This window comes from Clarias gariepinus, chromosome 19 (genome assembly GCF_024256425.1).
Source record: "Clarias gariepinus isolate MV-2021 ecotype Netherlands chromosome 19, CGAR_prim_01v2, whole genome shotgun sequence".
Lineage (NCBI taxonomy): Eukaryota > Metazoa > Chordata > Actinopteri > Siluriformes > Clariidae > Clarias > Clarias gariepinus.
This window is the reverse complement of record NC_071118.1, coordinates 2,607,408-2,622,200: the sequence shown is the minus strand read 5'-3', so window position 1 is coordinate 2,622,200 and position 14,793 is coordinate 2,607,408. Positions and strand designations below refer to the sequence as shown.

General features: G+C 37.1%; 1 protein-coding gene across 2 annotated transcripts; it reads right to left on the bottom strand.

Moving 5' to 3' along the window:
* Positions 1 to 4,348: 4,348 nt before the first annotated feature.
* Positions 4,349 to 14,569, bottom strand: limk1b (LIM domain kinase 1b). 2 transcript variants are annotated; one of them, XM_053478908.1, is made up of 15 exons: positions 14,262 to 14,569; positions 10,453 to 10,591; positions 9,969 to 10,078; positions 9,670 to 9,846; positions 9,479 to 9,584; positions 7,994 to 8,175; positions 7,688 to 7,877; positions 7,511 to 7,597; positions 7,291 to 7,422; positions 7,132 to 7,191; positions 6,124 to 6,189; positions 5,655 to 5,826; positions 5,467 to 5,522; positions 5,220 to 5,377; positions 4,349 to 5,082 (listed from the first exon to the last, which is right to left on the bottom strand). In XM_053478908.1, exons 1-15 carry the CDS (start codon positions 14,303 to 14,305, stop codon positions 4,899 to 4,901), a joined length of 1,863 nt encoding a protein of 620 aa, XP_053334883.1. In that variant the 5' UTR covers positions 14,306 to 14,569; the 3' UTR covers positions 4,349 to 4,898. The 2 variants fall into 2 exon arrangements, with proteins under 2 accessions (XP_053334883.1, XP_053334884.1); XM_053478909.1 differs by lacking the exon at positions 14,262 to 14,569 and adding an exon at positions 13,632 to 14,185.
* Positions 14,570 to 14,793: the final 224 nt, after the last annotated feature.

Here is a 14,793-nt window from a genome sequence, read left to right as displayed (position 1 = left end):
GGGGCCCAGTGACAGGAGGGCCCTCGTAATTCTGTAAGGAAAAGTAAGAGATATGGATCAGGAAAGGAAGGGGCTCAGTGAGACTGATTATGTAAAGGGTTTACGCACAGAGCATGTAAGTGGTTTGGCTGGGGTTTAGGGCAAGTGATAACCCGTCTAGAAGCCTCGCTGGAGTCGACTCTTGCTGATTCTTTCTGAAATGAAATAAAGAGCATTAGTCTATCATTATAAGGTTAGAGAATACAGATGAATTTGACTTATTTTCAAGTTTTTTTTTTTATTAAAAACTTGGTGATCAAATTGTATTTTTTTAATATGGTTTTGTGCATAGTTTTTCTAGTTTTATGTAAAATATATATAATAAATTTTTATTTTTATTTATTTATTTATTTGATCGGGGACAATGCACAAACAACATTAGTCTAAAATAAGAAGAGATGTCATGTGCCAGGTTATAGCAAAAATGCTAATTTCCACCCGCAGTCCCTGGACAGGTTGTTGTTACACTTACAAAAGCTTATTAAATGTATACAGAAAAATACATAGAAACTCATAAAAGCACTTTCTATCATCATTCAATTCACTCACTCACAATTTACAGCATTCATATCACAATCATTTAGTGCATACAAATTTGCTTTGATAATAACCACTGTTTGGTCAGGCGTGTAAAAGTACAATAATTTGTGCATGAAATAATTTCATTTGGAAGAGTGTTCCAAAGGCCTACTGCTTTATAGGAGAAAGATTGTTGACCATATGCAGTTTTGCATCTTGTAACGCTGCACTCTCCTCTAACTGTCGACCGTGTGGTTCTAGAAATTCTCTCCGAATTTAGTGTGAAAAATTTTTTCAAAGGGGGAGCAGCAATGTTATGGATTATTTTAAACAAAGCAGAAATTTGATTATATTTAATAAGATTTTCGAAGCTCAAAAAATTATATTTACTTTGTACTTTACAATGATGATATAATCGAGATTTTTTATCATGAATTTTTATGGCCCTTTTATATAATGATTCAAGTGGTTTTAACGATGTTTTACACGCCTGAGACCAACTAGACATGCAATACTAGTATATAAAATAAATATATATTTAAAATCGTAAGCTTGAAATTCAATGTAGGGCTTGAAGATGAATTTTAAATACTTTAAAATGATACAAAAAATGAAAGAAAAGCCGTAATTGTCAAATTCTTTAGACATATTAGCGAAATATAATTGTTTGACATCTGGAAGAAAAAGTGCAAACTGACGGATGGATGTATGAATATGAGGATGGATGGATGAGTCGATAAATGGATAGATTTTTTTAAACAATCTTACTTTCACTTTATCCGAATGTAGACACACTGTATGAATAAAAACAATGTTATTAACTCAAATATGCTCACAGATTGTATGTATTATATGCACACATAAATTCATTACTGACTCAATAAAGCAGTGAATTTTGAAAGTTTAAGGAAAATCAATAAAGCCAACAACATCATTAAATAACACATTTATGTGAACATGTCTAGTATAAACACATGGAACAAACAAAGTGGAGTTGTAAAATGATCTTTTTAGGTCCTTCAATACCATAAATCATAAATTCAATCCTAAATAAGCAAAAACAAATAAATAAATAAACACATTGACTATATACATTGTCTATAATGAACCAAAACCTAAAGGCAAGTTTTAACAAGTACATATAATATAAGAGATATGATTTAAGGATGTATATCCTGTTTTGATCAAACCCTGGTATTTTTCATCCCTTATGTATCCTTAGCCCTAGCTCTGACATGACTCCACAAGACCTTTTTGGAGATACTCTTTGGTGTCTGGCGCCAGAATGTTGGCGGTGGGTCTTTTGGGTTCTGTGGATTGTGGGGCCTCTGTGGATCAGACGTGTTGTCTGGCGCAACCCATGGACAGCCTTGGGCTCTTTGCATGAGCTTTACAAAAGCTCCTCTGTCTCTAATGTCTCTAATTTATTTCCTAAGTGGATTGATAAAGTGTAATCATCGCTCTACTTTATACAGTTAAACATTATGTAGCTGCTACCTCTTAGTGTTGTCGAGAGCATCTTAGAAACCTGGAGTATAGACAATGTTGAGCCATAGCTTGACCCCATATCCAACAATTTCTACACTCTTCTTGGTACTTTCTACAGTCTTATTCATTCTTTCTGTGCAACCCGTTGGCAGCCTTGGGCTCTTCGCATGAGGTTTACAAAAGCTCTTCTGTCTCTAATGCCATTTATTTCCTAAGTAGATTAATAAAGTGAAATCATCACTCTACTTCATGCAGTTGTCCATTATGTAGCTGCTATCTGTTAGTGTTGTCACAAGCATCTCAGAAACCTGGTAACACAATCTCCTGATCTTCCACGCTCCTGAGTGGAACTTATTGTTGCAGTGGCAACAACTCTCAAGCTGTGGTCCCTGAGATAACATTTTCCCCATTCTATAGTGTGATGTGAAGATGAACTAAAGTTCTTGACCTGTAGTTACATGATTTTATGAACTGTGCTGCAGCAAACACAAATGGTTGATAAGTTAATTACTAGGTGTAATTGGTTGACTATAGCTATTAAATACCAGGTTTTCCTATTTTAAAAGATGTGTAGTTTGACCCTGAAGCGAGACATGTTTACTACAATATAGGAATATATTCAACTATTCTTACCTACTACTGTTGGTGTGAACTCAAATCTCTTTTTCACTTCTTCCCGACACAGTCCTTCCCTCGGTCCTTGGAAGCAGAACAGAGAGTTGAATAACAACACACTGAAAACTATCGCCCGGATACACACCGTGGGATCTGGACACAACTGCGTGTCATTTCTGTTAAATTTGTTTGCATACTGTTAGCCCATAATCGCACGCAATCGCAGATGACGACTCATCGTGCATGTCCAGCTATTTTGTCTAAAAACTAACCATACGCTTTATCCTGCATGGCTCAGGTTTTGTATATTTTAGTGTTGCAGGGTTAAAGGGAAAAAACAAATGCATGTGTCTATATGGGTTTTTATTCCGGTTGGTACAACTGACATTTAAAATATATGACCAAACAAAAAAAATAAAACAACCTTACAAACCAGCCCAAGCACCTACTGTACATGCCCTCCAGCACAGAATGTGGGCCCTGTACATAAGCGCTCTCATTGGGACCCTTTCCATTCTTGATCCATATCTCTCATATTACAATTTCAGAATTAGAAAAGTCTTCCCATCATTAGGGCCCTGGGTATTCAGAATAACAATCTAATGACACCCCTACAATGATGCCCCTGATTGCTGTAAAATTATTTACACACAGGACAGAGAAAACTGCAATATTTGCATTGAAAGAAATGCAATATTACTTTATATTCATAAGTGCTCTCAGGGCCTCACAAACCTGATTAGGTGGGAATACAACAAAACACATGCAATATGATGTGAAATGCAGCAGTCATGCGGAAGTGGTGGAATAAAGAGAATGCATGAGAGTACGTGGGAACATGGACCATGCAGAAGGAAATAAAAAAAGAGGAAAATCAAGATATTATAAACAGCATGATAAAAAAGTCCATCAAAGTTTATCAGCCGCTGGGACCGAGGAGAAATTCCCCCAGATTAGCATGCATTTGAGGGAGAGAGAGTGAGAGAGAGAGAGAGAGAGATCAAAGTTTCAAAAAGTGCTTTACTGGCATGACAAATATGGACGTTAGCCTTTGAGCGTTCTTATGGATATAAAAAGTTTTATAAGATATTTTATTAGATTGTTAATATGGTTCCCTTTATTATCCCTTCTTTTGAGTGTGATTGATGCCTTCACACAGCTGTACTGTAAATGTGTGTTAATTTCACCATTGGATTATGTGAATATTATTTGGTTAATAAATGGATGGATGAGTGGACACATGGATGGGAGAGAATGGGTTAATTAATGAATAGGAGGATAAGAGCGTAGATGGATAAAAGGATGGATACCAGTATGTGTAACCCGGGTTATTATTATTCTTTTATTATTATTTATTTATTGTTTTATTATTATTATTATTATTTTAAATCAAATTTTAAATCATTTGAAAAGTTTTATAGCTATTATTTTCTATTTCATTTTATGATTATCTTCTTTTCTTTTATGTAAAGCACTTTAAATTACCATTGTGTATGAAATGTGCTATACAAAAAAACGTGCCTTGCCTTAAAAAGTTCTGATCATTTCTGCATTTTTGTACAATCCAATTAATTTATTTTAGTTTTACTGTTTTGTCAGAATAAAAAGGTTTTTCTCCCAACCAGCAACTGTTTCGGCTGAGTAGTTTTTTTAGTTTGAGGTAAGCATTTTACACAAAAAACAGTAAAGGCGCATATTTAAAAAAAAAAAACTGGTTTTATTTTTACATCCTGAAAATTTTCAGAAAAATTTATCCACTGTATAAGTTTAGGAGAGGTAAAAAAAAAAATACTGCACTTAACTTACTGTGTCTGTAGAAATAACTACACATTGCTTATATAAATAAATTATGTGTAGATCTCAGCCAACTTTAAAAACTAAAGTAAAACCTGTACAATATCAGCCAGTTTGTACCTGGTTTTATGCAATAATTCACATTTTTATAAATTACTTAATACAATACCCAGAGAAAGATTCTGTAAAATCTCCAGTATTTCCCTTAGCTTGATCAGCATTTCTTAGACAACTTGGTAAATTTGTTCACTTACTACGTTCCATATCACTATGGCTACAGGCTCCTTTAATAATGCTAAATTCAATTGCTACAAGTATTTTTGAAAAATGGCCACAGGATTGTTCTGAAATGACCACATCCATGAGCGAATTGTCCATTCACAGCTTTGTTCTTGGCTTCTCCACGGGTTCCTCCAGCACAGGAACGAATCATACCCTGAGCATCACTCCTGATCCGACACTCGCGTTTCTTTTTGTCCAGACTGGAAACCATTTTCATGCTGAAATTCGTTATGGGCTGTCCAAAAAGCTTTCTGCACCTTATCCAGTTCTGACATTAGAGGAAGTCTGATGTCCAGATGCATCAGCAAGCTTTGTAGCCATTCTTCTAGCTTTACAAATGAGGGCCTAGAACAGAAAGTAAAAAAAAACATATATATATATATATATATATATATATATATATATATATACAGTATGGTAATCTATGGTATGGTAATCAGCTCATCTGTGTTTTGCAGAAGTGAAAGAGATCATAACCGAACCGTTTTTCAGATTCTGTGTCACAGCAAAGAGTTGCAAGTGGAAAGAAGGCTGACGGACATTCTGCAGGATGGTAGCTCTTTAGAAATTCTTTGACGCCTAGTCCGAATTCCATAGTGCGGGGGAGATAGTCTGGATCAGCGTACACTCTGCCAATAATCTTTTGCAAGGGAACAAACGTATGTTTACACTATGGTATGTGTTTAAAAGAAAATAGTACAATCTAATGAATATTGTAGGATTGGTTACCTCACAGAGAATGATTCCAAAGGAGAAGATATCAACACGTTCATCATAGCTAATGCCTTAAAGAGAAGAAGGAGAAGAAGAAGAAGAGCACTCATATGAAATCCATAGAACCCATCATAGAACTCATCATCAAGATCATGAGGACTCTGTGGATGTTCTGGTCTGTTTGGTTTGTCACAGTGGCTCACCTCGGATCATCTCAGGTGCCATCCAGTAGGGGTTCCCCACTATTGTATACCTTTTTTTCCTATGTGATTTACTTATTTTCGATGCTTGCTCAGGAGAAGATGACTTTGTCTGAGGTTTTTCCTCTTTCAGGAGTCGGGCCAACCCGAAGTCTGCCACTACGACAGAACCGTTCTGTAGACGTTAAATAAGACTATAATGTTGGACATATCGGCTATACAATGTAATCAGTTAACAGTAAGTATTGGTTGCTAAGCAACCAATAATGCACAATGAGTAGGGTATCTTATGCATTTTATACAAAGACAAATTGGCTTATTGCATTAAAACAACATGCATTGATCTTAAATTGAGTTATTGAGATAAGTTCAAAGGTATTTAATCAGATTTTTTTTTCAGATGCACTGAACTAATCTCTTTTAGAATTTTTTTAATTCCAGAAGGAGCCTCATAATTGTTCTGTATCCTCACCTCTCTGACAAGGCAGTTGTGTGAGTTCAGATCTCGATGGATCACATTCATGGAATGCAGGTAGGCCTAGACGAAGAAAACAAGATGGTTTGCACCGATAAGTTGATTCCAATGAGCTTTGTCACCGCTCAAGCAGTAAAGAAACCTGTTTTTATTTTACATGATATTTTTAAATAAATGTTTCCAGGGAAAACTCTTTATATGATACATTAATGTTTTACTACATTCATTCCTGGACTGTAAATATTTTTTCATTTGCATGCATCTTAACCAGAACTAATGTTAAATCAATTTCAGCTCTGGTTAAACATGTAAATTTAATGAATGAATGAATAAATTAATTAATTAATTAATGAAATATCACATAAAATTCTTTTTGGGACTGTAAAGTTAAACATTTTTATTTAATTTAATCTTATATGGAGACACATAAGAATTAGAAGTATTGGAAGAGAAGTGCATAAAAAAAAAATCAATTAATCACATGACGTTCTTGTATCAGCCGTGGTTCTTTTTCAGATATTAAAATGAGCGCTAGGGAGATGTTTAAGTACACCTTTTTTAAACATTTGGAAAAGTTTGGGGAAAATTTGCATATGAAAATACTATACTTTGAATAATTACAACAATTACACTTGCATTTATTGTAATTTATTATAGTTACAAACTAAATAAATTTGGCTTATGTAGGTCTACACGTTACTCTAGCATATACTGTATCTTTACCGGGTAAACAGCTTTAATTGGTAAAGGTTTGAGTTAATTAATGATTTTAATGATTTTAATGATGATACATTTCTATGCAACATGTTGATTGTTTCTTAAAGTTAAGGCATCAAAATATGTTAGAAATATGGAGAATAAATTCCCAATCGGTTTGCCAAAATTCCTAGTGATGTCCATGTTTTCCCAAATTGTCACACATACAGTGTATTCACATTACAGTATATTGCTATAATCAAAAATAAACACAAGCACATGAATCTGTATTTAACACAAAGTGCTTACCATTCCTGCAGAAATGTCCTTTGCATAGCTTACTCTCAGTTTCCATGGATGATCACTGCTCTGTTGGACAGGTGATAATACACATACTGTACACATGATTTTGATTTTTTTTTTTTTTTCAAAAAAAGATTTTAAATAAAGAAATCATGGATTAGATACCATTTTCTGTATGGTTTCCCTAAGAGTTCCTCCTTGCACGAACTCCGAGATGAAGTTTAATCTCTTGTCTTTGTAAAGAACTCCAATAAACTTCAGGACGTTTGGATGATCCAGACAGCGCATCACTTTTACCTAGAACGCGAGTAAATCATGTTACACTCAGTGTTGAGAAATGATTCCTCAAAATCCTTAAACATCAAACAACAATTACTGTTCAAACCTCCTTGAGAAACGTTGACTGAGTCTCTTCATCGTAACGAAGAAGTTCCTTCATCACCATGACCTCGTCTGTTTGCTGATGTACCACCTGAAGAGAAGAAGAAAATCTTCAAATGTTGAATGTCACTTTATCTTTCAGGCTCTTTGTCGTAATTCAGTGTAACTGCTTCCTCTTTACCTTGATGGCTTGTCCGAAGCAGCCCTTGCCAAGAACCTCCCCGTATATGAGGTCTGAGGGACGGAAAATGCGCTCTGTTTTGTCAACTGAATCGACACGCAACGATTCGGAACGGTTAATGTTTCTTCTGTGAGAGAGCAGCGGCAGGTGGCCGTGTGAACATGGGCTTTTTTCAATGCTGCAACTGCGCCTACACAGAAACAAAGCGACCTCAGAGATTATAATAATAAAAAATTGTCCTAATTTTTAAATAAATGATCATTTTGAGAGATCAGGGTTTGAGAGTTTGCTTGTTATAATCCCTACATAACGTGTTTGGAGCGATGGCGGGTGCCGAGGTTGTGAGACGGGACGAAGTCCAATTTCCCTGGTTGGTCTGCTTCCTCGTCCAACAGACTAGTTTGATCCTGCTGACCTGGAAGGTCATCAGGGTTGTGCTCAACAGTAAGTTTCAGGCAGTGCTCGAGGTCATGGATCAGCGAGTCAATCTGTTGAAGAATAAAATGTCATGCATTATCATGTCTGAAGAACAAAACAAAATAATGTGTAATGTTATACAGTCACAATATATAATATTTGACAGGCTGGTCTAATTTTACAATAAGCTCTGAGTTAGAATGTGGCCTCTATTTACTGTATGGCTTATTGCATCCATATTATAGCAGCCATAAACATTTGAAAAGTTGGACAGCAAAATGAGACAACTTTATTTTTGCAGTTCTGAGAAAGCATGCTTCTTTCAAGAGAAGCAAGAAGCATTGTAAACCGATAGGAAATATATTGTGCACGGTTTCTTTGATTCACAAGAGGAATAAAACGTTTTGCTTTTATATATTAGAATATTGGATGATGTTGCAAATCGCTATAAATCCACTTCCCATAGACTTGTCACAACGGATGAAACTCACCTGCAGTTGTACTTTTTGTATTTGCTAATTTAGCACCTTAGTACTGAAACAACATTAAAGAGTTTTAATGTAAAATTATACATTCTTGCTTTGAATTTTTTTTTTTAGTAAGGGTTGTGACAGGGGAAAAAGCGTTGTTGTATACAAAACCTTTCTAATTACAAAAATCGTTTACGATCATAAGTGACATTAAAAACAGTACTTAAGTTTACAGCAGAATCAGTTCAGTTTCTGTTTCACTTCATAAGTGCCTTATCACAGTATAGGAATGCACTGTATAAGGTCTGTTTGATCCCCTAAGGTTATAAAAAGGTCTAGACTGGAGAACCAGACACAGCGAACACAACAGCTTACAACACGCATCACATGCATCTTCTTTTTTTTTTACAGACAACTTGTTATGACTGTAGAAAAGAATTCGCCTAAAATGAGTAAAACTCAGAAATAAAATGGTATTTGTCTCATTCTGCAGTCGAAATGTTAATTTATCCTCTCAACAGCTTTGTTAAAATAAGAACGAAAACAACATCAAACGAAAAAAAAAAAAACAGCTGTTACTGAAAACCACAAGCACCCTGTTGTGAAGACATTTCTGCTTCAGCTTGTACTTCTGACTTTTGTGCAAAGTGCTAAGGACTGGTAAAATAAATAGAGAAAAAAAACTCACAATTTTAACAACGGCATGAATCATTGAATCAAGCATCCATGATACAACTCTGTGTGTTAAAGAACCCTGAGTACAGTATATTAGAACCAGCAAATTTACCTAAATTACTCTCTGAGTCTTCCTGTTTTGAGAAGATATTTCTGCCCAATCAGAACAAAGAGGCTCAACAGCACTGTGTGGAATAAGACGTATCACATTCTGTATATAATATCTTACCTCATCCAGTGGAATGTTTTGGACGGAAATTCCGTTGATTTCAAGAACAGTGTCTCCAACGTGAATCATTTCCTTCATTTCGGGGCTGGTCTTTGACTTATCGAACCTGGAAAGGGTGGACGAGGCAGAGTGAGTCGAGATGGTCGGAAATGGCTGGTTAAAAGCTGGCGCTGTGTAACATGCAGACTCACTGAGATACTTTGATAATGGGAGTGTTTCCGTTGACGGGGCACTGATCCGCGCTGAACGAGAGACCTTTCCTGCTTTCTGCTGAAGGAGGAAATGACACCAACGCCACGGTGTGAGGAAGCCTGGAGCATCCTGCCCCGGGATGCCTCGCTGATACACGATGATAAAAACAGTGCTCACTAAAGAGGAGGCAAATATTTATTTTTGAAGCAAATATAAATGTCGAATCTGTATTCATATCACACCAACACACAATGCACAAAATCAATTTCTATACAACGTGTCTTTATTCCAAACAAACCAGTATAATTTGGAATGGTCCACTAAAGTGTATGAATCCCCATCTCCAATGAACGTGCTGCATTGTTCACAGATGAAACATTCGGAGTGATATTTGCGCTCTCCCGCCACCTACAGAAAAAAAAGAGGCAGCTTTTTATTAATGAAAATAATAATAATAAAAAAAAAAAACATCCCTAAGCCAAACACAATGAAAGAAAGGATGTAGAGGTCAGGCATTAGAGAAGGGTGGTGGTGGTGACATCAGCACTTGAAATATGAGCTGGATCTCTATAGTGAATGAAAGGAAGCGAGTATGACAAAGAGTATAAAGGTCTCTCTTTCATTCGAGCTCAGTTAGGGAGGTAAATGAATGATTCTGACGTAATATTACAGAGAAATGTATACAGTCATTATTAAACTAATTTGATTTGTCCTAAACAATCTTGGGAGGATGTCATTTATTAAACTTTCATAGCTGAACTAGGCGTATATAATGTTCTTACCATAATGACACCGGTAGTGATGATCTCTGAGCATCCACAACACCGTTCTCCGAAGCGGGCCCAGTAGTCCTTTTTGCAGAAATACTGTCCATCTCGTTCATAGTACCAGTGAGAGAGTGCACAGTTACACTCGCAGCACCTTCATGTGGTGACACAAGACAGGGCGTGAATCAGCAGATGCTTTTGTTGGTGCAGGACAGCATTAATAATGACATCACCTCGAACAGACTAGCAGTTCAACCGTTTCACATTGCAGGTGTTTATCCTGTCCCCAGTGCACTAACATCATTAACCAGGGTTAACAGATTTTAGCAAAATATCAAAAATGTCCAAACCTAGAGCCAAAACTGTGGGAGGCAAGGTAATCCCGTGATTTCTCTCAATTGAGATGATTATGGCTTACACCTCATAAAAAAATCCCCAAAACAATCTTAGAAAATTAGAATATTGTGAAAAGGTTCAATATTTTAGGTTTAAAGTGTCCCACTCTAATCGGCTAACTAAGCCATAACACCTGCAAAGGGGTCCTGAGCCTTTAAATGGTCTCTCAGTCTGGTTCCGTAAGAAGCACAATCATGGGAAAAACTGCTGACCTGACAGTTGTGCAGAAAACCATCACTGACATCCTCCGTAAGAAGAGAAAGCCTCAAAAGGTAATTGCAAAAAAAGGGTGGATGTTCCCAAAGTGCTGTATCAACGCACATTGATAGAAAGTTATTTGGAAGGGAAAAGTGTGAAGGAAAAGGTGCACAAGCAGCAGGGATGACCGCAGCCTGGAGAGGATTGTCAGGAAAAGGCCATTCAAAAGTGCTGGGGACTTTTAGAAGGAGTGAAGGACATCAATCAACATCAGAAGCGTCTTACATAGGCTAAAGAAAATAAGAACTGGTCTGTTGTTCAGTGGTCTAAAGTCCTCTTTTCTGATAAGAGCAACTTTTGCATCTCATTTGGAAACAAAGGACCCAGAGTCTGGAGGACGAATGGAGAGGCACATGTTATCTGCTGATGTTGGTCCACTAAGTTCAGGGTCCACGCAGCGTCTACCAGGAGATTTTGGATCACTTCACGCTTCCTTCCACGGACGAGCTTTATGGGATGCTGACTTCATTTTCCAGCAGGACTTGGCACCTGCCCACACTGCCAAAAGCACCAAAACCTGGTTTTGAACTGAACCCCATAGAGAATCTATGGTGCATTGCCAAGAGAAAGATGAGAGACATAAGACCGAACAATGCAGAAGAGCTGAAGGCCGCTATTGAGGCATCCTGGTCTTCCATAACACCTCAGCAGTGCCACAGGCTGATAGCTTCCATGCCACGCCGCATTGAGGCAGTAATTGCTGCAAAAGGGGCCCAAACCAAGTACTGAGTACAAACGCATACTTATACTTTTCATAGGTCCGATATGTTCTCTGTACAATCCTTGTTTTATTGATTGCATGTAATATTCTAATTTTTTGAGATTGTGGATTTGGGGTTTTCATGAGCTGTAAGCCATAATCATCTCAATTATGTCAAATCTTGACTTGAACTATCTTGCTTTGCATGTAATGAGTCTATCTCATATGTTAGTTTCACCTTATAAGTTGCATTACTAAAATAAATGAAATAAAACAATAAAATAATAAATAAAATGCACTTTTGCATGATATTCAAATTTTTCGAGTTTCACCTGTATGTATGTAACATTATAAGTAACATCTATCGGCACCTAAAACACATATAAACATTATAAACATTCAATTTGAAAGAAAACACAATAGGTAAACACTAACACAACCACAACAACATCAACGACAAAAGCTATCAGGTAACGATCTGAACAGTAGAGATGTGAAATTGTGATTAGTTGAGTTTAAATATAATCAGGGTGTGTCTTGTGCTATGTCTCACTTATGTCATGTGTCACTTGTCATAGTTTGTGGTATATATCTTATAGCAAAAAAGTTTGGAATATCATAGACATACTGTTCATGCTTACTTTTTTACTTTGTTTGTAGAAACGTATTTGATTTTTTTTAACTGGTTATTTCCTATAAAACTATTTTAAAAGCACCCACCCAGCTAATAGTCCTTAAAGATCACAGCATTTAGTCATTATTTGTTTTGCTGTTGTTTTTTTTTTAAATAAAAAATATTGGACTCAGGATTGAATAGGCAATAGGAAGAATTGAATTTTAGTTTAATTTAACCAGCTACCCAAACACGACTGAGCTAAAAATGGGTCACAGAGCCAAAGGTGGTTCAGGCGGTTAAAGATGTGGGTTACTGTGTTACTGATCGGAAGGGCGGGGGTTTTAAGCCTCAGCATCGCTCGATTGCCGCTCGTGAGCTCTTGAGCAAGGCACTGAAACCTATCTGCTCCAGGGGTGCTGTATCCTGGCTGACTACTGGGATATGTGACAAGAATTATTTGACTACGCTGTTGTGTATATGTGACAAATAATTGAATTATTATCATTATTATTATTAGAGAAATAGCACAGATACACATGCTCATGTGTTTTATAGTTGTTTTCAGTTGTTTCTATAACCTAAAAAAACATACATTGATAAAATTGACCTTTTATAAAAGTTATGATAACTTTTTGTTCTACCTGCCATATCAGAAAACCTACATACACAGTTAGAAGTCTGAAGCCTCCAAGTTAACACACCGGCAAGGTTTCCACATAAGCACATAAATATATATTTTTTAAGGTCATTGACCTATACTGTGTTGTCCTCGCCTTCACTAATTGTCCTCTCCACTACCTCTCACCACTAAAAGTGTCCATAGATTATTGAGCATGGGGCAGCATGAGCCCTTCCCCAGTGGGCCTCCCATTTTGACCGCGTGATAAAGAGATATAGATTTGATAATACCTCTATAGAACTAAATAAGACATCAAGCGCATTATAAAACAATTGTGTGACATCTAGAACGCTGAACAAATCACTGGTCATTAACATTTCCATGGAATCTTAAAAGCCCGAAAGTGTACGATCTCATATTGTTACTACGCTGCTATTACTGAAGAAGCTCCAGACACAATTATATATAGTTAAGATATTTAACTTCGACATCATCACATCATATGTCTCATATATGATAATCTCTGACCATTTACTGGTGAAAAAACGAAACAACAGTTGACACCACCAGAGGAAGTTTACCAAACTCTGCAGAGGAAATTTCACCTTCTCATTGATATTCCTTTCATCTCTCACCCAAACCCAGCCCGACACAGAAACTTTCAAAACCTCTTCAGTGCATCAATGTGCTTCCGCTCACAGTAGATTGAAAACAGACCGCGCTCTTTCTTCTTGTTGTAATCTCGGGTTAAATGTCACCGGTCTCCTCCCATGTGTAGTTCTCTCACATAAATGTTCCCCAAAATAGCCGTTTTCCGGGGGGAAAAAAACAAAACCAGAAAACAGCTTTGTTCAAGAGAACTAGAATGACCCACCATCCCAGTGTGTGATTAGATAGTATCTCTGGTCTGTGTCATGTTTTTGTGTCGCAGTGGGAGTCTTTTGGAAAAAGAGGTGGAGAGACGACAGAGAGCGAGAGACAAGCTGGATCTGATTCGTGTGTTCCACGCAAAAACATGCAAAGGGAATGTACAGTCTGGTAAACAAGGCGTCTAGGTCGAAGTTTAGAATAATGTACAGCATTAACAGGATGTGACTTGAAGAACTGAATATGTAAACCATTTCCTGTTACACAACATGAATTAACTGCAAAATGACTAAGGTCTGTATAAGAACATGCCTCAGCTGAATGATTTCTCAATTGACAGATTTTGATAGAGTTGTGAGTCAACCTACCTTGCACTTATTCTTCTCAGGTATCGCTTGTCCTGCTGAGACATGTGTTTCAGTAGTATGAACAGGTTAGTGCGCTCTCTCTCTCTCTCTCTCTCTCTCTCTCGCTCTCTCTCACTCTCTCTCTCGTTCACACGACATGAAGAGGGGAAGTAGAGTAAGTGGGAGGAGAGGAAGCACCAGCTGCACGGAAATACTCGCTCTACCGTTCCAAATGCATCTGAAATGCACACACCAGATAAGAGTTAACCTTCTCGTTCATATGCGAGGAGGACCTATTAAGCAGTGAGCACTGTGATGATCCTCTGTGGCTGTCCCTAACTTTAGCCGTATGTCAGACTGCTCTGGTCAGCAGTTAAAGGGGGAGGATAAAGTTACACTCCCACCTGATAGATGATATCCTGCAGAGAGAGAGAGAGAGAGAGAGAGAAGGAGCATGCAGAGACCTGCCCATATACCACCAGATTATCTCCTTCTGTGTGTCTGAAAGAAAGAAATGAACTCGAATTCCACTCCAGATGGAACATGTTTAACA